The sequence below is a fragment of the Drosophila serrata genome, unplaced genomic scaffold, assembly GCF_035046125.1.
Source record: "Drosophila serrata isolate PLE 108 unplaced genomic scaffold, ASM3504612v1 contig_189, whole genome shotgun sequence".
Lineage (NCBI taxonomy): Eukaryota > Metazoa > Arthropoda > Insecta > Diptera > Drosophilidae > Drosophila > Drosophila serrata.
Genome location: NW_028257087.1, coordinates 7,701 through 33,766, shown reverse-complemented (window position 1 = coordinate 33,766; position 26,066 = coordinate 7,701). Strand labels below are relative to the sequence as shown.

The 26,066-nt window shown below is 41.6% G+C and overlaps 3 protein-coding genes across 16 annotated transcripts; 2 read left to right on the top strand and 1 right to left on the bottom strand.

The window, feature by feature from the left end:
* The first annotated feature begins 119 nt into the window (after positions 1–119).
* Orp8 (Oxysterol-binding protein-related protein 8) lies at positions 120–18,282 on the top strand. Of its 13 annotated transcripts, none has more exons than XM_086829198.1 (11): positions 124–458; positions 771–1,532; positions 9,223–9,324; positions 13,162–13,211; positions 13,705–13,851; positions 13,917–14,148; positions 14,211–14,447; positions 15,303–15,463; positions 15,580–15,758; positions 15,823–17,007; positions 17,250–18,282. In XM_086829198.1, the coding sequence occupies exons 2-11, from the start codon at positions 1,097–1,099 to the stop codon at positions 17,482–17,484; spliced, it is 2,964 nt and encodes a 987-aa protein (XP_086685324.1). In that variant the 5' UTR covers positions 124–458; positions 771–1,096; the 3' UTR covers positions 17,485–18,282. The 13 variants fall into 13 exon arrangements, with proteins under 13 accessions (XP_020813548.1, XP_086685324.1, XP_086685316.1 ...); XM_086829190.1 differs by having other exon boundaries at positions 14,211–14,873; XM_086829191.1 differs by having other exon boundaries at positions 150–496; positions 14,211–14,873.
* Positions 18,283–18,605: 323 nt separating this feature from the next.
* Positions 18,606–22,682, bottom strand: LOC110188564 (uncharacterized). 2 transcript variants are annotated; one of them, XM_020958322.2, is made up of 3 exons: positions 21,476–22,682; positions 20,898–21,398; positions 18,606–20,724 (listed from the first exon to the last, which is right to left on the bottom strand). In XM_020958322.2, the coding sequence occupies exons 1-3, from the start codon at positions 22,152–22,154 to the stop codon at positions 20,177–20,179; spliced, it is 1,728 nt and encodes a 575-aa protein (XP_020813981.2). In that variant the 5' UTR covers positions 22,155–22,682; the 3' UTR covers positions 18,606–20,176. The 2 variants fall into 2 exon arrangements, with proteins under 2 accessions (XP_020813981.2, XP_020813982.2); XM_020958323.2 differs by having other exon boundaries at positions 18,606–20,810; positions 21,476–22,674.
* Positions 22,683–22,947: 265 nt separating this feature from the next.
* Positions 22,948–24,619, top strand: Sirt2 (NAD-dependent protein deacylase sirtuin-2). Its single transcript, XM_020958108.2, has 4 exons — positions 22,948–23,195; positions 23,266–23,363; positions 23,424–23,520; positions 23,583–24,619. Exons 1-4 carry the CDS (start codon positions 23,108–23,110, stop codon positions 24,467–24,469), a joined length of 1,170 nt encoding a protein of 389 aa, XP_020813767.2. The 5' UTR covers positions 22,948–23,107; the 3' UTR covers positions 24,470–24,619.
* The last annotated feature ends 1,447 nt before the right edge of the window (positions 24,620–26,066 follow it).

The following is a 26,066-nucleotide window of genomic DNA, read 5'->3' as shown; positions in this document are numbered from 1 at the left end:
CATTTTCGGGAACCGACTGTAATGTTAATTTTTTTTAACATCGCAGTTAACAGATTCTGTTACTAGCACTGAGCTGGCCTGCCGCCCTGGCCAACCAGGGCTGCACACTTGGGACAGCTGACGCGGCCCTTGTAATCCTCCCCAAAAACAACAAAACAAAAAAAAAACATGAAAAGCTTGTTTCGCTTTTGCACTTCCAGCGTCTTGGCCCGCCGCCTGTTCGTCCGGTCACTGGGTGGTGTGAGGGGCGCGGTGCTTGCGGTTGTGGGGGTTCGCTGTGGTGGTGGATGAGCTCATACGAAAGCGAAAAGAAACAAGTTTAGCTTTTTGGAATACGGACGACGACTGCAGCTTCAGTTGGACGCGAAACGCCAACGACGCCGGACCGTGAAAGCGTGCACGAGTGGGAGAGGGAGAGCGATAGCCGAAAACCGCGACCAAAAACGAAAAACGAAAAAGTGTGTGACAAAACGTGCGCTAGTGAACGTGTTTGTGTGTGAGTGTGAGAGAATCGTACTGGTGCTAGCAGCAGCACTTTTCTTTAACTCTGCCACTAATTGGTACCAAAAAAAAAAATACATAAAATACAAAAAAGAAATGAGAATAAACGGTGTTACGTGGCCGCCGTTTGTTTCGATCCATTTCACATGCTGACCAGCTGAGCCGAAGAAAACGCTTCTAATCACACACTCACACACACGCGCTCCCACGGCTTCGATTTAATTCTTATTTTTCCAATTCTCGTTCTCTTATGGCCATAACATAAAAAGTCAACGTAGCCACGGGATAAAGAACATACAAAATTGCAGTGCAAAACAAAAAAAAATTAAGGCAAAGGAGGGAAAAACTCTTGAGCGGGTAAAACAAAATCAATAATTGGCCTGCGTCCGGCCGTGCAGTGTGTGTGTGTGAGTGTGTGGGGAGTATGAATGTATGTGTATTTGTGAAAACGACAACTGGAGCAATGCCTCATTGATAGAAAGGGCAAAAAGGGAAGGCGAATAAACGAGAAGAAGCAGAAGCAGCAAAAGGAGCAGCAACACAAAACTAGCAAAGAGATCAAATTTTGTGCAATAAACAAGAGAATTCCCCAGCCATGCAGTCGGCAATGTCCAGTACCCCCGTCAACAGTATCCCGGCAACGGTTAATTTGCCTGCTAACCCCGCTAATGCCTCGCCAGTGGCGGGTACCGGCAGCAGCACCCCCATCCGGATAAACAGTGCCAAACAGCAGCAGGCGGCCGGTGGTGACTCATTGGCCCCCAGTAGCTCCACCTCTGCCACGCACTCGCATTCGCATTCAATGCCTGGGACGCCGCAACAACAGCAACAATCGAGCAGCGTTCCCACGGGCAGTCACCTTCAGCTCCAGGCGCCCATTCCCACAGCGGGCGGTGGCGGTGCTGTTACCCCCACTGCAGTGTCCATGGGCGCATCGAATCAATCGCTGGGCGTCAGTGTTGGCGCCGCCAGCAGTGTCAGCGGGATCAGCATTACGCCGCCCAACAGTGCCGGACTGCGTCAGTCGACAGGTGAGTCGTCCGTTCATTCTGCCTAGAAAAGTATCCCCCATTTTACCCCCCTCCCCCCACCCCTTTTGTTTCGATGTCGTTTGCGTTCCATTTCGTGTTCTCCCTCTCTTTCAGCCAATGTCACTCACACATACACACACGTTCTATCACTCTGTCCCGCTCCCCCTCCTCACTGTTTTTGATTCGAACACTCGCACTCGAATCTAATGCAAACGATTATCACAATCACACAAAGTTGCCAACACAATAGCGGTCAAGCTGCTAGCACCCAGAACAGAACCAAACGAACATAATGGAATGTGTTGAAAACTGACACCAGTCAAACGTTTAAACTTTTAATGGAGTTTATTTTTAGATTTTGTTGAAGATTAGTTTTCGGAACCGGGTTTCTTTTTCAATATGACCATTTAAATTTAATCTTTTGTTCTTTGTATTTTTTTAAATCTATTTAAAATTTTAACCTAACTAAAATAAGTACAAGATTTCCGAATTGAAACTACTAGATTTTTGGGTTAGTTATGAAGTTACCGAAGTTAGTTACCCTCTTCTTTAATTTATTTTATTTAAAGTTGATATATTATTGCTTTTTTATTAAAAATATACATTTTCTCCGACTATAGTAAAGGCTTAAAGGTATTTTAATGCACCGAACGTGCTTATAATTAGCAAATTGGAAATTCAAAACTAATAAAATGGATCATTTGATAACAACTCAATTTCCGGTCATAAATCAAGAACAAATTTACCACTTTAAACTCTTGAATGAGATACATTATAGTAATTAATGAATTAACTAATTGAAAATAGTTCTGTAATCCAGATAGTTATCTGAGCTCTTGCTTTGACCGTATTTGTACATTCTAGATTTGCTTTACCGTATAGTTATCAGTTTTGATTTTCATTTCCGAATGGTGCTCCCGGGGTTTGTTTGTTTTGATTGAGCGTTGAGCGTGTTGGCTCTGCTCCTCACATTTCCAGCTCACTCATCATCTGCCCGCTTTAGCCGGCTAGTTCCGCCACACCCCCACCCCTCGTCTCTTTAATCCGATCCACCCAAAACCTCCCATCCCGGGGGCCACGTTATCGCTTAACACTGGGCTTTTGTTTGGCATTTAGCGCGCTTCCGCTCTGCGGGCTCATTCATCCATGCGAGATGTGTTGGTGTTAATTGATTTACATACATACCAGTAGTCGTCGCTGTCAGTCTGTCTGTCTGGCTGTCTGTCTGGCTGTCTGTCAGGCAGGTCCGGTTGCTAGGCTACTCGGTAGTCGACAAATTTTTGGGTGTTTCGTGGGGTTAACTGGCTCGTTTGCCATTTTACACCTGTGCGTATTCGATTTGCTTTTGTGTTTACAGCTGTTTCCTAGGCAACCGATTCCCGCAGGCAGGCCATTTCCCGGCCCATTCTCATCAGTTTAATGGAGTAATTAAGTTACTTATGCAGATTATTTCAGTAATTGAGTTAACCCGCATTCATTTGCATTCAAATGGTAATCCAAGAAGTACCATATCCTATAGGGAAAACGGTTTATTTTATTTGCTTTCTAGTTTCATTTATCAAATTAACTTATGTTTCTTACATTTGTATTATCTAATCTTTGTAGAGTGATGAGATCATATTTCCTTGGCCTATATTTATCTGAAAATTGAGTTTCAATCAAAACATTTTTCTTCGACGTTTTATTTTTATTTTTGTGTACATATTACATACATTTGGTATACATTTTAATAAATCAGAAGAACGCCATATGTGACGTTCGTCTAGTTGTCTATACAAAAGGCTTTTTTTACTCATTTAAATTGAATTAAGTCACACACAGAAAAGATGATATCACATTTCGCTAGCTAACATAGAGTATCTGATGAATTAAACTGCAGTTCTATTTGTACATTCATATATAGAAACATGGTTGTATATTTTGATTTTCTATTATATTGAATTCATGGTTTTATATTTGATAATAAATTTTCCTACATGTAGCTAAGTTTTCCCCTATGCAACGAATATTTAAAGCCGATTTGGTTTAATTGAATTAAGTCACACACAGAAAAGATGAGATCACATTTCGCTAGCTAACATAGAGTATCTGATGAATTTAACTGCAGTTCTATTTGTACATTCATATATAGTAACATAGTTGGTTGTATATTTTGATTTTCTATTATATTGAATTCAAGGTTTTATATTTGATAATAGATTTTCCTACATGTAGCAAAGTTTTCCCCTATGAAACGAATATTTAAAGCCGATTTGGCATCAATTATTGTTGTCGAGATGCAATTTTCTGACCGTCTGATAGCTGTCACATAAAATTCAACTTCAATTACTATTTGAATACAATATTCATATGCAAAATCAATGGGAAAAATACATTACAGACGAGTGATTTAAGCCTATCTGAATATAAGTAAAAATTCATTGAACTGTCTTTACATATTAACAACAATAAGACAGTTAACATTCATTTTGTTGTTTTGTTTTCCCCAACTTTTTCATATTTTAAGCGCTTTATCGATTTGCAGATAACTTTTGCTTTTTGTTGACCTGGGAATATATGCATATGAGAAGGGGGGTGGTGTGCGGTGGATAGGGGTTTCCAGGTGGTTTCCAGGGAACCCTCGTTGTGTGTTTACGGGACTTTTGCACACGCACCATTTGTTTCGATGTCATTCGTGGTTTTTGTAGCTGTTGTTTATTGTTTGCTTTATGGTTTGCAACTGTCATTAAATTTATACTCGCATGCTGTATTACTTTATAGCTCAGATAGATATATATATCCATAACGGCTGGCATAAACCCTATCTACATATATATAGGAAGGTGTAAATTAGGGTGGGCCTTTAATGGGGTTTATAATTAGCGGTAAAAAGAGCACACACGCCTTGATTTAGGCTACCCTGAATTTGTTTCATAATGATACGACACATTTCAATTATTGCGGCTAAAGAAGAAGGTTTAGTGTTTATTGTTTTTTTTATAATTTTGTTAAATATTTTATTCATTTTTTAATAAAATGCCGCATGGTAGCTTTTTAAGCGAAGGAGAGAAGGGAAAAATTAAGGCGTATAACGAGTCTGACTTTAATGTTAGCCAAATATGCCGGCTGATGGGTCGAAAACGCTGTATTATTACCAAATTTTTGAAAAATGTGGATGGGTACGGTGTCAGGCGTAGCTCTGGAAGAAAGCCGGAGCTATCTGATCGCGACAAACGTCGAGTATTTAACAATGCAAGCAATTCTTTTTCATCCTGTGCCTCACTTTCTGCGTGTTGCAGTCGTCCTGTGTCCCGTAGGACTATCTGACGAACATTGCTAAGCTCCGAAAATATTGTAAGAGTAGTTTTTAAAAAAATTCCGATATTAAAACCGCAGCCCAAAAGAGCACGACTTCAGTTTGCCGAAAACAATTTCGAAACAAACTTTACCTCGATATGGAATTTTAACTCAATTTTGGTTATAAAGGGTTTTGTCAATATTTCACATTTTAGATAATTTTTTCTGATGAGAAAAAATGTAATCTTGATGGCCCAGATGGGTTTCGTCCTAATTGGCTTGATTTGGGTAAGGATCCCCTTATGTTCCTAACATGCAATTTTGGAGGTGGATCAGTTATGGCTTGGGGAGCCTTTCATGCGTCTGGTACGCTTGAACAGTGCTTTACAAGCTCAGAAATGAAAAGTCCAGACTACAAAAATGTGTTACAAGATCGTCCTCTGTCATTTTCGGATCAAAATAAGGACCAAAATTATGTTTTTATGCAGGATAATGCGAATGCAAAGAGACGCAACGGTTCCTTAATGACAATAAAATAAATGTTTTGGATTGGCCGGCTTGCTCTCCTAACCTTAATCCGATTTAAAATATCTCTATGATTTTGATGATCAGGAAAGAAAAGTTCCTATTTAATAGGGTTATGTTGGTTATTAAATTGTAACCTTGTAATTTTTTAGCTTTAAAGTTTTCTTACTTTATTTTTTTAACAAAATATCTTATTATCCTACCTAATAACTTGATACAGGGACCACTGGCATCTATGTATATCTTATATATACGCAATTAGCTGCACAAGCACTCACTTTTTCAACTGTATGCGACTTTATAATTGCCATTGTAGCCCCCTACTTCTTTTGCTGTTTATTTTTATGGCCCCTGGAAGGTGGGTGGTATGGGTGGCACAGTGGGTGCGAACAAATAGCACCCGCATGGAGAACTGTGCGAAAAACTGCATTGGCATAAATATTCGAAAATGCTGCACCTGCAACCAATACAAAGGTGTAAACATACACACACACATATATATATATATATATATATATAGAAGCTTTTCCATTGCTTCTCTCTCTGCGGTGAAAGGGAAATTGCGTATAAAATAAATACCGCAAAAATCGATGCTTGACTGCATTTTGTGTGATGCCTCCTCCAATTCTGGGCTAACTCTGGCTTTGAACGAATGATTTTCACGGTTTTCAATTCTATTCAATTCTAGTTAAATTCTTTTAGTACAAAAATGAATTTATTTAGTTAAGAGAGTTTAAATATATCCAGGAAATCTATAAGCTTGTTGACAGAAATTTCCTATAAATCGCTTTATAAGTTCTTAGCACAGAAAAGAATTTATTATTTATTTATTTATTTATAAATAAAGAAAGTGAAAAAAGCTTTCAGCAAATCTCTGCACTGCACTTTCATTCATTTCGCAGCACTTCGGCCCTTAAGTGAGCCCTCATGAAAGAGGTGAAGGCAAACTGGCTGCGAAGGGGGTCAGTTGTTGGACCCATTCTTTGTTCTCATCCACCCCTTCCAGCATGCTGAATTCTATTTTTGTTTTCGCTGAAAATTCTTTCCCTTCTCCAAAAAGGTCAAAAGTGAGATGGAGATTGAAACAGAGAAGTGCAGTGAGCTTTTTTGGGGGTCTTTTTTGTACAGTTTAAAAAGGGGTGATGACTTTTGTTTGAAGACACAAACTTGGAAATTTTATAAATGTCATAATTTTGCAATGAAATTCATTTTGTTTATGTTGGATAAGTTATGCTGGAAAAATTGTGTTTATGTTGTCGGTTTTAAACGACATAAAATCACCACAACTTTTTTTGAGCCTCATATAGCTGAACAATCAAGATAATCTTAATTGAACTTTGAAAATATTGTTGCAATGTAGGAAAAAAATTAATAATAAATAGAATAGAGCATAAATTTTCCCACCAACTTAGTATTTCTTTGGTAGAATATTATTTTTACGATTAATATAGACTAGAAATTATACCTTTAAATAGCAGGAAAATCTGTTTACTTAGATTTAGAAAGTATTCTTGAATTTAGACATTAGAAATGAAGGATAGAAACAGTTTTATAATTGCATAAATCATAGTTTATAGTTTATAGTTCTTTCCTATATATATATTTAATTTTCTCTCTCTGTAAAGAAGAGAATCAGCCTGGCTAATGCGATTTACATCTGCATTTGCATACTGAACGAATCTCATGATTGTGTGTGGTCTTTCATCCCCACCACCCCCTATGCAGGTGTGTGTGTGTGTGATTCGATGAATATTTTATAGCATGCTTTTGGGCAAATTACCGCCCAATAAATAAAACATTAGGGGGAAAAGTGGTTAAACTAGCTAGTAATAAAAGGAGTGGAAGTTGAGTGGGATTTTGTGTAACTCCCCTGGAATTGATATCATGCCCACCTATTGAGTTTAGTTGAGTGAAGTTTCCAGTTGAGGTCGTTATGTGGGGAGTCCATAAAATATAGTGACCAATAGCCTAACCGTCGACACCATAAGGTCACACACACACAAACACACACACACGATGCGAGGCAACTAAATTGTAATTGGATTACGTAAAAAAAGCAACAAAATATAGTTTTTGAGGCGGGGTCAAAAGGGGTTTGTGCTGTTAAGGGGGGTCATTTAGAGTGGCGCCATGTCAGCGACCCAAAATGTGACGTCAGTCTTGGCCAAGCCCAGCGGCAGGCAAACTGAAATTGCACTCGCATGGCGCTGTGTTGCAATGCCTTGCATCAGCTGGCATCCTTTGGCCGCGAATTTACTGAACTGCCACACGCAAAGGAATGTCCTCCAGCTATCCTTCGCTGGAGCCTGGCCACTATTTTGTGCTGGAATGTTAAGACATTGAGAGAAAAATAGATAGTAATATTAGTATATATGAAACAACACTTTTCATTTACCAATTTTATATAATTATTTAAAGGAATGTAGAAAAAGCTTATGGTTACAAATAAAATGTAAATCGTACTATTAAATAAGAATTTTTAAGTTAAAAAGAGTTGATTTTATGATCAGATAAAGTCCCTGTTAGAAAGCCAGACTTCCTGTCAAATCTTTTTCGATTAAGCAAGAGAAAAGTTGACAAAGACAAATAATTCAGATTTTAATTTAACAGAGTATTGGTAATCGATTTTCTTTACGATAACTTTATCTAGGGATTTTATAATCCGGTTAGCTAGCTAACAGGCACTTAAACAGTGGGGTTAAAACATCGCTTTAAGGTTATAAAAAATAAAATTAAAGACTGTAGATTTTTCTTGTATTCTTTGTGCAGTGATATCAACAACAATAATAAATGTCAAGCATCCCTCATCCCTTAAAGCTCATCTTTACACAATTTCCCAAATGTCTGATAACATTTCTTTCGATACATGGCAAATGTTGTGGGCAGCGGAAATTGAGGCTGAACTTTGAACTATCCGAAAGAACGGAGGCGTGCTCTAATTGCGTAAATTGATTGCCTGCTAGGCGATGGCGCTTTATTTAAAATCAATCAGGGCAATCCGGGCATCCTATCAACATGAGGCATCTGCATCGCCATCGGCCATAGCAATCTTAATTACCGCCAGCCGGGCGGGCGCCTCCATGGCGCTCCTCAACGCTCCTTGGCACAGCGAACGAAAGCTGCGTGCTGAGCTCCCATGTCCGATAGCCAGACAATTGATGAGCGGCCATAATTAAGGCCGTAATGGTAATGGATGTGCGCCCGTCGAAGGCGTTGTCTCGAGCCATGTCCTCCTCACGCCACCCGATTGGATCAAGTGTATTAGAGCTTAGCCTTGTCAAGGATTTACTCAGTATAAACTGTGATAAGTTGAAACTTGGAAGAGTAAATTATATCAGCTTTGTTGAGCTTTATTTAAAAAATATAAAATAGGGAGAAGGGGACTCGAATTTCATTGATAAAATTAAAGTTAAGTTATGTATATTTATTTTAGTTTGGGATTTTAATTTTCATTAAATTCAACAAGTTTTTGTTTGCTGAACTCCAAATTATTTGTAAATTATATAAACACATATCAAAACTGATATCAGATTTTAAACCATGTATATATTGGTGTTAGTTGCTTTCCTCTTTAAAATGTAATTTTTATGTTATCAATACATACCCTGATTGTCCTCAGTGTAGATAACTGTCTCCAACTTAGTAGTAGATGTATGTCCTTATATTAACTTGTGTGTCTGCGTGTGACTATCCTTAAGATTCCCGTGTACAATGTGTCAGTGTCTAAGTGTCGTATACGTAATATTCGTAAAGCTGTCTGTACCAGTGACCTAAGATCTATAAGCCTATAATCCTATATATAATATATATATATCTATATACATATTGCTCGCTTTCTCTTTCTCCCTCCCCGTATATATGTGTGTGTGCTGCTAACTCTGCTCCTCAGTATTCGATTTCAAATTCAAACGGCGACCTTCGCTAAAAGTTCTCATGACCAAACTTCCGTCCACGGATAGTTTGAGCAACAGTCCAGCGCCATCATCGCCAGGTGAAGTTCCAAACAAAAAGAAAATTTATGAAAAGTAAAAATCAAATGAAAATTTAAGCACAGTTAGAACAAGTGTAGATCCCATTGCATTTGATCACTTTATCATTTTTATTTCATATTCATAATCATCTAGTTATAACTTATCATTGAGAAAGTATCTATGAAAATGTATTATTAGAAAGTATTTTAAATAGATCATTGCTTTTATTTACAGATCATAGATCATAGATCATAGATCATAGATCATAGATCATAGATCATAGATCATAGATCATAGATCATAGATAATAGATCAAAGATCATAGATCATAGATCATAGATCATAGATCATAGATCATAGATCATAGATCATAGATCATAGATCATAGATCATAGATCATAGATCATGTATCATAGATCATAGATCATAGATCATAGATCATAGATCATAGATCATAGATCATAGATCATAGATTATAGATCTTTCCTTAACATTTTCCATGATCACTTGTTTAGAATAATTAATGCTTCCATAAGTACATCCCATTAAAAGCCTTTTTGATATACATTACTTCATTGCCTTATAGAATAATATATATCCTCACATTCCATCAATTATCGGTTATACAACATCCGTGGCACTTCTCCATCCATCATCTCATATAAAGTACACTATTTAAACTTGAGCGATCGGCACGATCCTAAAAATAATCATCATTTACCCATCATAAGGTTAGAGTATATATTTTTTTTGGCTTTCATTTACATGATCAGCACGTTCGTAATGTTCATGATTATCACCTGATCCGCAAACCAAAAAATAAAATATATAACCTGGCTGAAACGGAGCTATTTGTATGCATTTCCCATAGAGGCATCACCCGCTCCTCCCTAGATTCAGACCAGACCCAGACCAGCCATGCGTTCCAATTTCGGTGTGACGCATTTGGCCTTTTATTATTATTTTTTGTTTAGAAAGCTTTTGTTGCTGCGCTTTTTTTCAGTTTTTTTGGTTTTTGTGGGCGCAGTGGTATTGTTTTTGTCCGCATTATTATCAAAACGATTTTTGCGATTGTTCGGTGCGAGAGTATTATTAATAATACTTAAAGTGCCCTGCCACTCAACTTGTGCTGTGGCCGAGGACCCTGGATAAAATGCCTGCCATGCTAATCATATCTTATCAGCGACTAGTTATGACATTCATTAGAGTTTTACAGCCAGAAAGTTTTGCACCTCGATAAGAGCTAATTTGGCCACACAATACTAATCGGTTTCGTTGATAGTGTAAACGAGTCAAGGATTCCCCAAGAGGGGCTATTGAGTAGCCCAACGATTGACTCATTCAGGTTGTGTTGGATTTATGGGAAGTCATGTTTTGTGACAAATCATCAGCCGGCAAAACATTTTCTTTTATCTGCTGATAGGGTTCGTTCTGATTTCAGCGATGAGTAATGCTCAAAATCTAGATATCAATTCTGCTGCACACCTGTTAGTTTCTGGTGGATCCTCCTCATATCATGCATGGCCTACATAACATCAACAGGTGTGAGATACATTTTATCTATTTATGGAAGTTGCTAGGGGGAGGGACTTACTGCGATATCATGGACTTTGACTCACATATTTGTATGACACAACTATTAGTTAATAGACCTGCAATGTATCATTCTATTAATTATAAAGTAAATAACTTTCTAAAGAATCATTTCTTTCCTTTATTTTTAGAGACTTTCTAAATACTATTTGCATTTTTTTCATCTTGGGATAGGTTAAGATGATCTTTATCGCCTGAGGAAACAATTTTAAGCTTTTTTTTTTTGCTTGCTACCAAACATTAGGAGGATGAGGTCATATATCAGTGGGACTTGCTAATAACCCCATGTAGATATCGTTGCGAGAGTTTCTCTCTCTCTCTCTCTCTCTTGGCTGGGTTTGTGTTGGAGAGAAAAGACAGCACTGATATCATTATCTGGGTGGAAAAAAAAGTACACAAAGTGTCCATGTATGTACAACCTAGTACTGGGCACAATCGATATAGTGAAATTATAAAGAAAGCAAGGTAGATTGCATTGCAATGTACTTTTAATTAATTGATTATGGTGTAAGTGATTAAGTGTTGAGAAATAGGACAAGGTACGGAGGGCATTATATTAATATTTATTTTTTTTAAGCAGATAAAAACCTATATATTTGTTAAGTTTCAGGTGAACTTTTAACTAAGACAAAGCACTAGGTAACTCCAAAACAAACGTTTCTAAGGCTTTGATTAATTCTTCCATTAACTTTTTATAACAGAGATATAGCTTCGTGAAAGAGACCCATGAAGATTTTTATTAATTTTTTAGTATTTCTCTTTAAAATATATATAATAATAATACTATTTATGGTGGTTACTCAATCCTAAAGTCAATAAAGCATAATTTCTAGACAAACCATTTATTATATAGGGAAATATGTATCCATAGAAGACAGTCTTAATAAGGCAAAGATCTTTCCTATTTTTTTAGTTTTTCAAGTTAAAATTTTACAAGTAGTATTTGATGTATATAGTTCGTTATAAGGAGTTTCCACTGTACTTTCGTACTTACTGGCAGCAACTGAGACAGAGACATAGTGACCGCTACAGAGATGATCCTCCTCTCATTTGTAATATATTTTGGCTTGGCTAGTATTTTTTGCTTAGTTTTTATCTTTCAAAAATATATGACGAGAGAGATAATAGTTTTTTTTAGAGTATTCCTCAGCTACTGCGCTGCAACTGCGCAGCGACAGAGCTGCTAGCGTCGCTGCTTTAGTGCTTTTGTCATTTGCCGCGGCTGCTTGGTGCTTTTTGTTGTGTTTTTGCGCTTCGTGCGCGCGTTTCAGGCAGACTCAATAATATATCTCAATCAGTCGGCGAGCGGCCAGCGGACGAGCGGCAGGCAGAAAATTAAAAAGAATACAAAAAAACACACACTCGAAAACAACAAAAAATTAGAAAAGAAAAGGAAACTGCAAAAAATTAAATAAACCTACGTCGGCTTCGTCTCGAAATCGGTTCTCGCATCACGCATACGCCATGTAGTACCGCCCTGCAAGAAAACAAATGAAACAAAAGAGAAAAAAACGTGAATGAGCAAAACACAACAAAATATGCAAAAATAAATAATAATAAATATTTTGGAGAGTCGCAGTTTAGTGGTCATGAATCTCCTACAAAGCAAGTGACAATTATTAAACCATTATATCCCAAGGGAATTAATTAATTCACCACATTTTGTGTTGTTTCATGTGTGTGTGGTTGTGTGCTGTGCATATTCAAATATTGCTTGTGGCGGTTTTTGGTCGGCCTTTATTTTTAGCTGAGCAATAAAAAATAATTAATAAGAATGTGAAAAGACACACGAGGGCAGCGGCGATGCTTAAAGTGCAAGTGCGAGGCACTTGACAATGCGAGAAAAAGTCGAAGATCTTTGAGACCCCAAAAAGACCCAAGAGAGAATCTTCTCTCCCTCTCTCTGTGTATATCGTTGTGAAATAAAATAAAACATATTCGTAAAATAAATAAATCGCTGCCCTCGATGCTGCCCCCCTTGCCTACCCTCAAGAGTAACCTCGCACCTTGTTGGCGTGTGCTTTTTATTTTATTTACATATCTCTTGTTTTTAGTCTTCTTCTTTTTATGTATTTTGGATTTTTCGCGCTTTTCCCGTTGTTTGGTCTCGTTTCTGGATCGTAAAAACGTCTAGAGATCGATTAGATACTACTTCGTGGAATTAAAATCATCATGTCTACTATATATAAACACAACATCATCTCACTCAATATTCATTATAGCCCTGAAACACCATACATAAACTATGATTTTCCATATTGCAGGAATCGCAAATTGGGCCTCGGATAGTCGGGATGGCAATCTGGCAGATAAGGCAAGTGAAAATATAATACTTAAAATTTGTGGAAATAAATTCTGGTTGTGCGATAAGAACAGAGCTCCGGTCCGTTGTCTAATTTAGTTATAATCGATGTGCCGACTTTCTGTGATAAATAATAGTAAATATACATACATATATAGACCTCTCGGTGCCACGTGCAATGATATGATATGATATGATATTCAGGCCATAGGAAGTGACAAATATTTCACTAAGCAAATTATAAATGCTAATTAGATTAACAATGCGTCTCGGATTTCGCCTTTAAAAAAGCTTACTCCAAAATGGGCACAATTGTCGCTGAACATTTGGCGCAATCGCTGGGCCAATAACGAAAAACTAGAACTTATTACGAAATACTTACAGCAAATGTATTTCAAGTATATAAATATTTTCAAATGCTGCAATGGGAGAAAGGTCCTAGTTTTTAGGTTCTTTAAAACTACTTTAACTTATTCTATATATATTTTCCTATACATCCAAATAGTCTGCTGCCGATGCCGCCAAGCTTAATAGAAAGGAGTCATACAAGGCCCAAAGGAAGAACTACAGGCGTGAGAAGAAGCGTGTGGCCAGTGAGCTGATGAATTCCCTGCAGGATCCAGCGGTTATAGTCCTAGCCGATTGGCTAAAGGTAAGAAAGAACTGCTAGATTCACCCAAATATATCTTTTATTTAATTGAATTACTCCAACTTTAGGTTCGAGGTACTCTCAAGTCCTGGACAAAACTCTGGTGTGTGCTAAAGCCTGGCCTGCTGCTCATTTACAAAAGTCAAAAGACCAAGAGCAATCACTGGGTGGGCACGGTAATGCTCACCTCCTGCCAGGTGATCGAACGTCCCAGCAAAAAGGATGGCTTCTGCTTTAAGCTCTTCCATCCCCTGGAGCAATCGATTTGGGCACCACGAGGACCCGATAAGGAAACCATCGGTATACATTATATTTGACAAAAACAATATAACTAAGTTAATAAAAATATTTTATATTCCAAGGTGCCGTTGTACAGCCTTTGCCAACCGCTTACCTGATCTTCCGGGCTCCCAGTCAGGCAGCTGGCAAATGCTGGATGGATGCCCTAGAGCTATCCCTAAGATGTTCGGCTCTCCTGCTGCGTTCCAACAGCAGCACAGGGACAGCTCCCTCGGCCAGCTATGTGGGTGAACCGTTGCCGGTGTCGCATGAGACGCAATGGTCGGAGGCGGACTACGAGAAGCACTTCAACGATCAGGGTAAGTGGGCACAGTTCCTGACCCTGCCGTCGGCCGATGTGGAGCTCTCACGCTCCGACACCTGTCTGTCCACCGGCCAGCGGGCACCAACTCCTCTGCTGCAGCAGCTCTACAGCAGCGCCGTTAGCAACTGGGAGCGGACCAAGCGACTACCGCGTTTTGGGCAGCTATCTCAGCAGCGAAAGACCTCGTACAGCGATGCCTCCAGTGCGGAGCACGGTCTGGTAAGGCGCCAGCGAAAGCGTCGTCATCTCAGCCCCATGAGCAAGTCGATCTCCCTGGGCGCCGCTCTGTGCCACAGCAGCTCCAGTGAAGAGGATGACGACGACGATGACGGCGACTACGGTCAGAGCCAGAGAAATTTGCGGCCCGTTAGCGCTCCGCCCGATTGTCTGGTGATGCCGCGATTTCGTCTCAATGTCAAGGGTGAAAATGACGCCCCTCCCCTTTTGTTTTGGTTGTCGTTTTAGTTTGTCGATGCAATCATCAGTAATGGGAAATCCACATTGAGTATCATTGATATATCTCTGTTGGTTTCTCCACTTTTAAGTTGAAGCTAGATATCATCATCAATATCTTCATCAGACATCTGAGTAGCTTTGGAACTTATTGTTCAAAATTCTAGTAATAATATCGTTTTAGCAATAGGGGGCTCCCTAAGCTTCTCTTTCACAATTCGCTCCTTACGTATGGTTAACTTTTTGTGCTGCAGTAGTCGCCCTATGACAACCGTGAGGTGGATCTTGATCCCCTAATGGCGTAGTCAGGCTGCCAGAAAAAAAAAAAAAACGTCCGTGAACTGCTTTTGACGCTGTTTTGAACTTTCTTATCTCATAGGTGTGTTTCCCTTTGCAGATCTAGACGCTGATAGCCAGAATGAGGCGCCAAATGCGGTTTTGTCTGGCCTGGAGTCAGAATCAGAATCAGATCCGGCAGATCCGGTGCAGGAAGACAACATGGACCACGATTGTGAGGAGACAACCTATGTGCCCTTTGCCGAAGAGGAGTTTGGCGAGGTACGTAAATCGGAGTTAATCCTTTACAAGGGATGGCAGATTGTTCTTTTGATCCTGTATCAAGAATTGCCTAAACATATTGGACTTATCGTTCTTCACTTCTTCTGTATTTCCAGCAAGGGGAGCAGGTAGAGGAGTTGGCTGAGGAGAACAAGAGCCTAATTTGGTGCATTGTCAAGCAGGTGCGACCGGGTATGGATCTGAGCAAGGTGGTCTTACCCACATTCATCCTGGAGCCGCGCTCGTTTCTGGATAAGCTATCAGATTCGTACTATCATGCGGACTTGCTCTCCAAGTGGGTTTTCTCTTCATCTATCGCTTGGAATATATTAGTAATTCCAATCTTCTTCCAATCGCAGAGCCGTGCAGGAGGACGATGCGTTTACGCGCATGAAGCTAGTCGTGCAATGGTACCTGTCCAGTTTCTACAAGAAGCCCAAGGGCTTAAAGAAGCCCTATAATCCAATTTTGGGCGAACGATTCCGATGCTACTGGCAGCATCCCAGTGGCAGCCGCACCTTTTACATTGCGGAACAGGTCTCCCACCATCCGCCCGTATCTGCTTTCTATGTGACGAATCGTGAGGACGGCTTCAGCATCACCTGCTCCATCCTGGCGAAATCGAAGTTCTACGGCAACAGCACCTCGGCAGTGCTTGAGGGCGCTGCCACGATGACGTTGCTGCCGCGCGGTGAGTGCTATACGGCGACCACGCCGTATGCCCACTGCAAGGGCATTCTGATGGGCACGCTTTCTATGGAGCTAGGCGGAAAGATAAACATCGAGTGCGAGAACACCGGTTACAGGACGGAGCTGGAGTTCAAGCTGAAGCCATTCCTTGGCGGTGCCGATGCAACCAATGTTGTTGTCGGCAAGATTAAGATGGGCAAAGAGACCTTGGCCACCATCAATGGTCACTGGGATAAGGAGTGTCGGATAAAGGACACCAAGACGGGAGAGGAAACGTTGCTGTTTAGAGCAGATGCCGAGATGCGTTCCAAGCGCTTAACACGGCACATGGTGCCGATCGATTCACAGGAGCCCAACGAGTCGCAGTTTCTGTGGCAGCACGTCTCCGATGCGATTGCACGTGAGGATCAGGTGGCCGCCACCGAGGAGAAGACCAAATTGGAGGAACACCAGCGAGCCAGTGCCAAGGAGCGAGCCAGTACCGAGTCCACACATATGCCCGATTTATTTGAATTGGACAACTACGGCCAGTGGATGTACAAATACGCCGATCTTCGGCCCTGGGATCCGCGCAACGATGTGCGTCAATATGAGTGCCAATTTAAGGTGCTCACACAGACGAAGCATAAATCGGTGCCCATTGTCCATGGTACCGATGGGATCCATCCCCCTCGTGGCCCAGTCGAAAAGTTATCGCGAAGTCAAAGACAATCTGTTAATGTACAGGCAGGAGGCTCTATAGCGCCCAAGGCTAAGAACAAGAGCTTAGTACTGGCACCTCGTGACACCAATTCGGATTCCAGTCAGTCGCCACAGGGAGTAGTAAAGCGCAGCTCATCCAGTGCCATAAAACAGTGAGTAGAAAGTTGTTAATCACAATGGGGATATAAGAAAATAACGATTTATCTGTACTGTGTCGATATTTAAAACGATGTCTGATATTATGCATAAGTCGATGTTTTTAACATTGTGATATATCGACGTTATGGGATAAATCATTATTCTTTTTGCTATATACTATATATTCTTGATATAAATTGTTAATTTAAATCGATTTATGGACAATTATTAATTGATTCTTGTATCTACTTTTCAGACTCACCTTGGCCGTGGACCAGGTGAATCGAGTACTGGAGATCCATTCGCGGCAATTGAACGACATAAGCCAGCGTCTGGAACGCATGCAGTTTGCACCGCCGCATGGTCACCCAAGTGTTCATTCGCATAACATGCTCGGCGGCGGTGTCTCGCAGTCGGCGGTGGTGAAGTCGGTGATTTATGCCTTGATTGGACTGCTAGTTAGTCTGTTGCTGCGCTGGCTACTGAAATAGAGCTGTGGTGGAGTGTGGAGTGATGGAGTCAGTTGGTATTAGGCTTAAGCTATACTATTTGGTCAACCTATAGAAGACATACATATATACACGACCTAGAGTAAAGAGAATGTTTTTTGTCTTTTTGCTGTATTGTAAATTTTCTGCCACATAAAGTGAGAGATCTTGATCTTGAGCGAGAAGCGTGGCCAGAAGATCCATCTATAAAATAACGAACTCCATGTACATAGGAATATAAGTGTTTGTCGTGCGTAAGATCCCGAACAATCCAAGTCTCTCCCAGGCAGACAACGTCCAAGTGCAAGTATCTTTTCCATGTATAATCCTCACCCTGGGTAGGTTAGGATGACGATTGAATTAATATATATATAAATATACAAATACACACACACGTTCGCCTAGATGCTGCAGCACCAGATTTCGTAAAAAATTCCAATTTAACCAAGATGCTATGACTTTTTTAGCTAGTTCACCTTTCCGTTTCCTACTTTAGGCATGTAACTACCATTAACTGACACGATTTATAGTTAATAAATAAATGAACAATGCTCGAGAGGCTCTCTGCCATCCCCAAAACAAAACGAAAAACAAAAAAAATAAACACGCAGTGCAACATACCCCTAGAGATTAAATGCAATAAAGTGCTTATAGTAATTTACTTTTAGTATCTCTTATAGACACACACAGCCACACACAGTCCCCCCTTTTTGTCCCTTTTCCCTTTCAAAACCTGCAAACTTGATATGCCACGCTGTCCTTAAAAAGAACTTTTAATAAATTCCCCTTTTTCAAATCAAATTTAAGTGCGTTTTCATAGTGCTGGGGGTTCTGCTTTATAAAATGAAGTAGAAAACTATATACTGAATATGAAAATAAATTATTAACTATACACAATACAAATAAATTAATATATGGGTTGTTCATTGATGTAATGTTGTACTATTGTAATTGTTGTAATGCTGATAAGACCCTATTAACTCTATTAGGAAAATTTCCCCTGAGCTTCTATAAATTCTGATTTGTTTACTTTTAAATTGATTCAAAAAAAGTGTGGTTCTTAACAAATTAAACATATTCTTAAAAGAAAACTATTCCATTTTTAAATCATAATATTATTCGTATTTAATTGTTTTGTTTTTGCATGTTTTATTGTTGTTTTAGCTCTTCGCTTCGCTTACATTTACAAGTAGTTTATATATATATTTTTTTGTATATATACTATATATTCTCTACAACATTTACGATCTCGGTCAATTCAATTATAGTAGCTGGTTTTACTCGTTTTTATTTTCTCTCCTTGATCATCGCCTCACTTAATATAGGGACTACCTCTTGTCTCTCCGTTTTCTAAGTATTATTTTTTGTTCTATAAGCAACCCGGTTTTATTTTTTTCTTTTTTTTTCTCGTATTCCTTCGTTCATTAAATGTATTATTGATTATTATTTATGTGCGATCGCGCCTTTGCTCCGCTTGTAGTCATGTGAGTAGAAGATGCTGCTAAATATGCGCTAAGAGTACACTTATATAAATAGTTGCTTGTTTTTCGATTTCCTTCGTAAGTTTAGAGCGGGGGGCGGGGCGGGGATTACACACAGTTGTTGTTGTAGTATAGCAATAACTAGTTTTACTTTTTAATTAATTTACTTTACTTTGCTGGCGGGCTTAACATTTAACACGACGAGAAAAGCTGAATAGAAGCCGATACTCGGAACTAATAGGCTGGGACTGGGGCTTTTGGGGATCGACAACAGTGGCAGATGGGGGGATATAGCTTAAGGGATCGGATCGAAATCGATCGGAGACGGGGAGTAAACTTTAGGCAATTCCAAACCATTTTGTTGTTGTTTTTTTTTTTTTTTTTTAGAAATTTTAACAATTACTAAATTATATGAGAATAACGAGTGCTTTGTTTTTCATTAAGAACAAATATCAAAGTCTGTCCAGAATCAGTTTCCAATGAGCTTGGAATACATATTCCTAGTTAAAACACCTCAGTGTATTTTTATAAAGGGAATATACAGTGAAAATAGTAGTGAAAAGTAAAAATAAAATATAGTAATCATAATAATAATTAAAAAGTATTTCTCTAAAGAAGTTCAACTCTTTTAAGGTGACCTAAGTCATGTGTAAAGTGTAAACGATTTTTATTTATCAGAACTAGAAAATAAGAGCCTAAATAACTTGTATAATTTACAAGGAAAATGTGTATAATTTGTTAACGAGTTTCATTAGAAATCCGAGCTGATGGTAAGATAAAAATTAACCTTAGATTAAAATGGCTTAGAATGGTCTAAAGGTTACGCTCCTCGAGCATCGATCCTACACTAGGATAGCTGTAGAGTTTAGGCTTAAACACACACACCCTGTATCATCATCATCATCATCGTTATCGTAATCATTCGTGGCTTATGCGAATATGGTTTTAGCCTTAATTTACAATTGGACACGCATGTGGATCGGCTCTCTACGCGATATATAGTTACATACAATTGCGCTCTGCACAGCAGGTAAATAACACTTTCGAGTATATATATTTAAATATAGTATTCATGTAATCATCGTATTCGTATGCCGTATATGCGATCTATAACTGTGTATGTGCTATGTGGCATGCATATTGCACTATTCCTCCTCAATGGCTGCTTAACTGGCTGGCTAGCTGGCTGCCTGGCGATCTGGAGTCTGGCAGGTCTAGCAGGTGTGCACCCTGAGGTGATTCTGCAGCGTACTCTTCTGCCGGAACTGCTTGGGGCAGTAGGAACAGTTGTAGGGCTTTTCGCCAGTATGGATCTTCATGTGGTTGTTCAGCGTGGCCACCTGCCGGAAGTTCACCTCGCAGATCTTGCACTTGTACGGCTTTTCGCCCGTGTGCGTCTTGATGTGATTTACCAGGGTGCTCTGCTGCGAGAAGAACCGCTGGCAAACGCTGCAGCCGAATGGCCTATCCGGATTGTCACCCTTCAGCATATTGATGTTACCCACAATAGTCATGCGTCCCGGCGGTGATCCTCCGCCACCTCCTGCTCCGCTTCCCCCGGGCTGGAAGTGCTCAACTTTTGTAACGGCCGCCGCCGTTGCCACCACCGAACTGACCGTGGTGCTGCCATCGAGGAAATGCAGTAGCGGATGATGGTCCAGCTGGATGATGTTCGGTGTATTGCCGTGCAGGTTGTTCGGCAACAGTCCAGTCGTCAGCTGCTGCGTCCCGGCCGCCAGAGTTGTGGGCATTGAGTGATCCACTGCAGGTGGTTGGTTGGTTGGTTGGTTCGTGTTGGATTGGATGATTTGATGGAATTAGCATGCGTACACAAGATTTAAATAAAAGCTTCGTTAGGGAAGAGCGTTAATAATCAATGCACACAGTGATAACAGAAAGCGGCTCATTGGTAGGGCGAACACACAAGCGGCTCACCTGTGGCTGTTACGGCGCCTCCTCCGCCACCTCCTGATGATCCTCCGGGTCCTCCAGCTCCTGCTCCACCGCCGGCTATCTGATGCGAATGCGTCTTGAGGTGGTTGGTGAGGGTGCTCTGCTGGCGGAACTGCATGTGGCAGTAGGAACACGTGTACGGCTTGTCGCCCGTGTGGATCTTCTTGTGGTTGGCCAGTGTCGCCAGCTGGCTGAAGGACTTGTCGCACGTCTCGCACTTGTAGGGCTTGGGATCGATGTGGGTCCGCTCATGGTTGTGCAGCGTGGTCAGCTGCGGGAAGCGGCGCTTGCAGACGCTGCACTGATACGGCTTTACCAGCTCCTCGGCCGCCGGTGAGCTATAGCTGCCGGAGTACAGGGTCTTTGAGATTTGGACACGCTGATGCTGCTGCTGGTAGACCTGCATCTGCGACTTTCGATGCTTGCCGCTGCCCGGCTGCGGCTGATAGTTCAGCAGGGACGTGGGCGTGCTGGACTCTGCCGCTGCTCAAGAAAAAAAAGAAACGAGAGGGAGTCAAGTTGGGAATCACAACATCTTTAGCGAGATGCCACACACTCACCCTTGTGCGTCTTGATGTGGTTAATCAGCGTACTCTGCTGGCGAAAGTCCTTGGCGCAAATGTTGCAGGTGAACGGCTTCTCGCCGGTGTGGATCTTCACGTGGTTGGTCAGCGTCGAGATCTGGCGGAAGGCCTTGTCACAGTGCTTGCACTTGTAGGGCCGCTCGTCCGTGTGGATCTTCATGTGGTTGCGTAACGTGGTCAGTTGCCGGAACTTGTTCTTGCACACGTGGCACTGCTTCTTCTTGCGCGGATCGTCCACCACCACCTCTTCCTCGCTGATCACGCTCTGCACTTCCTGTTTCATGGGTGAAATGGGCGTATGATTGCCGGCACCTCCGTTGCCTCCGCCCCCACTATTCGCCGTGGTCGTGGAGATGTCCAGCAAATGGACCAGCGGGTGCTGTGGATGGAGCATTGCCTGGTGGGTGGGATGTTGAATGGCCTGCACAGCGGTCAGTTGATGTAGGGCAAACGGGCTCTGCTGCAGGCTGGCCAGTGTCGTGGGCTGTTGCAGACCAGCTCCACCGCCACCACCACCACCACCGCCGCCGCCCCCTCCTCCGCCACCGCCTCCTCCTGCACCGCCGCCACCGCCACCACCGTGGGAGGCGGGCAGCTGGTAGTGCTGGTAGTTGGCCATGGCTGCTGTGGCGGCAGTCGCATGGTTCAGATGCATGGTGCTGCGAGGTATTCGAGATTAAGTCTTAGCGCGGCACTATTGTCTGCCCATCAGCGTTATACAATGGCAGCCACGCCAGGCCCACAGCCATTCCCCGCCACTCCACTCCGCTCCGCACCGCACCGCACCACTCTTCACTCTCTCCGCGGGCTCTTCCCTGGTTTGTTATTTTAGCTGTCTGCGCCGTGCTTCGCCTTCTTCTTCTGTGTACCACTGCTGCTGCCTCCGCCTCTTCTTCTTCTTCTTCTGCGCCTCTGCTCCGCCACCACACGCTGCCTTCCACGTATGTAGCCCCGGGAATGCTCGAATACGCGCCCACTATTTCGCGCACCTTCCACCGCACTGTTTTCACCGATTTATCCGTAAATTGCAGTGATTTCTTGCCTATATCTGCACTTTTTCCAGGCCACGCTCTTTTTGTATCCGTATCCTTATCAAAACAAAAATGACTGGCGTGGTTTTCCAGGGCTGGGCGAACGGCAGAGCTGCAAAACCTTTCGAAAATCGAGTAATCGGGGCAAGAGTGGCAGGCCAGGGCTGCCTCTCGCAGTGCATATCGGAGGGTGCGCCGATAATAGCTATCGAATAATCGTTGCACTCAGTGGTGGTCAGAAGCTGGCTACAAGTTGCATTGTGGAATGGAATGCATGTTCTTGTGAATTTGCTTGTCTTAATAAAATATAGTATAAAAATATATCGTATTAAAATAAGCAAAATAATAATATATTTTATTTTTCTCACATACAAATTCATACAAAAAAATAAATCAAAATCCAGCTATTTTATAGCTAAAGGCTGAAGTCCAATTGGCTGTTATCGATAGCACTGATTCTCAAAACTATCGTTTTTTCGTGGAACGAAAACAAATAACCAAAACAACGGGGGGAGCTATTAAAATAATACGCAGCTTCAAATATCTGTATTATCCGAGGGCAGGGATTATTCCAATCATGAGTGATAGTGGAAAAACGAAGGAGGAGAAGGAGAAACCAGCGGCAGCGAATGCCTCGTCCAGTGACGAAGAAGAGGACGGGCAAGGTGCGTTACAAAAACAAAAAACACAGCGTTTACTGTCACTAACTAACCATTATTTTACCTCGTTTTCCAGACGGCGCCACCATGGATATGATTCGTCGCTTTTTCTCTCACACCCTAAATCTTGGAGGCTCCACAACAGACACAAAAGCAGGTCCCAAACTGGAGAAGGTGAGCGTTCATCGTATTTAATATAAATTATACTAATTAGAGAACTTTGATGGTTTCTAGGTAATACCCGACCTGTCGTTTGAGGGCTTAGCTAGCCATTGGCGAGAACATGGTTTCCGGAATATAGTGACTATGGTGGGAGCTGGCATTTCCACCTGTGGGTTCGACTAAATAGTTATCCTTAGACTATCCCAGAATGACTCGTCTCTTTCTTTTTAGCCGCTGGCATTCCGGACTTTCGGTCACCAGGCTCTGGGCTATACAGCAACCTGAAGAAGTACAAGTTGCCACATCCCACGGCCATCTTCGATCTAGACTATTTTGAGGAGAACCCCACACCGTTTTTTGCCTTGGCCAAGGAACTGTACCCAGGTTCGTTTATACCCACGCCGGCTCACTACTTTGTCCGTTTGCTGCACGACAAGGGTCTGCTAAAACGTCACTATACACAGAACATCGACACTTTGGACAGGCTGACGGGTCTGCCCGATGAGAAGATCATAGAGGCGCATGGCAGCTTCCACACTAACCATTGCCTCAAGTGCCAAAAAGAGTACGACATGGCCTGGATGAAGGCGGAGATCTTTGCAGATCGCTTGCCCACTTGCAGAGAAAAGAATTGCAAGGGCGTGGTCAAGCCGGATATTGTCTTCTTTGGCGAGAATCTACCGCCCAGGTTTTACACGTGTCCGGATGAGGATTTCAAGGATTGTGATCTTCTGATTATCATGGGCACTTCCCTAGAGGTGCATCCATTTGCTTCGCTTGTCCAACGGCCGGGACCACGATGCGTGCGGCTTCTGATCAATCGCGATGCCGTGGGTCGGGCCAGCTTTGTGCCCTGGATGGATCCGCATGAGCAATCGCTGCTCTACAACAAGCCCAACAACACGAGGGATGTGGCCTTTCTGGGCGACTGCGATGCAGGGGTCCTAGCTCTGGCCAAAGCTCTCGGTTGGGAGGATGAGCTGGAGGAGCTAATTACGAATGAGAAGAAAAAACTGAACGCGAAGAAGGAGCAGCCGCAGGACAAAGAGAAACCGCATTCGGACCCAGATCATGCGGCTTCCGGCAGTCAGGCAAGCAAGAAGGATGCCTCGCTCTAGACCTCCCCCCTCCTGGGATTAGTTAGTACAATTCGTAGTTAATTTGTAGTTGAAGAGTGCAATTTGTGTACATGGCTATAACGTGTATATAAAAAAAACCTGACAATGGACAATGGACAATGACATGTGCAGGCTGCAATGCTGGCTAAATCCGTTCGCTTCATTTCGCCTCCGTTTTTGCTCTGCTCCGCTTCCGGCTTTCAATTATTCAAGTGCCATTTGTGAGCCATTAGCGTTTCCTCTTTGGCCGAGGCCACCAACCACCGTAAACCGCAAAAACTGATTGAGTTGCTCTGCCGTTTCCGGCGTACAAAAAGCAGTAACCGCCAACAAAGGTTAACTCTCTCGACATGTTTCTGTTTCCAGTTCGGTTTCTGTGTACGCTCTGATCCGGGCTCTGATGATACTGGGTGATGATACCGGCTCTCGGATACCGATTCTGTTACAGTTGAACCCGAGCTCCCTCCAGGAAATCATCAACCGCCGTTGTGGGCGTGGCATGTGGCAATCCTAACTGCCTGTTTGTGTGGCTTCCGCAGATGTTGCTGCCTGTTGTAGTTGCTGCTGCATCAACTTAATGACTCACAATCTGTCCGGCACACAAACACACGACCCCAGAGCGAATGATACACACACGGCAGAGTCGGTAATGAAGCTTCTGCGGTGAATTGGCCAATAGAAAATACGTTCGGGGCTGCACTAATTAAAACCAAGCCCCGAACCAGGCCAGCAGCGACCAGGACGACCTACTGCCGGAGCAGAGAAGCGGATATTGTTAATCGTTGACAAGGATGATGTTGAGGGTTGGGTCGGATGGGTGGCGGATGAAGGCCGTTACTCCCTCTCTGCCTGTCAACTTAACTCCATCCTTCGGTGCGGATGCATTAGGAAATCAAATGCAGCCACGGAAATATTGATAGCCACGCTATTTGTTGCAGTTGCAGTTGCAATTTCACTGGCTGTTGCACCAGAACTTTGGCAATTAAACCTAATGGCCTAAGATCTTGTCTATTTGCAATTTTCCCCGGGTGTTGCCATCTCAGCGAGGAGGTTGCCTGCACTGTTAAAAAATCAGGTTTAATTAAATGATATTTCTGCGAAATGTGATGAGTTTTTATTAGTTTCTTAGCATTGCTAAATAACTGTTTTTTATTCTTATAGAAAGTAAAAGAAACAAGGGTCTACTCTTATTTGTCTTATAAAATGTCAAAGAAAAGGTTGGAAACATGCGACAAAGTAAAAAAAAGGATACTTATATAACCTACATAATAGCTTTATTTAAAACAATGAATTTAAGATATTAAATAATGTTGGATGGAATTATTATTAAGCTGTTGGAGGCTGTTGACTTAGTGCTCAGGATTGGATTATTCAAGATTTTATGATGCTATGATATTGCTCAATCACTTTATTATAAAAATAAAAGAAATATAATTAATAAAAACTAATAATCTTAATGTTGAGGTTCGAAATGTTCCTCCTGTTGATTTAAGTTAACTCTTAACTGATTATCCCCACTTTGTGTCAGTGTCTTTGGGCGCCACTCACTCAAAATTGACTCAAGTTGACTCAATATTAACTTGACTTTCGCATCCTT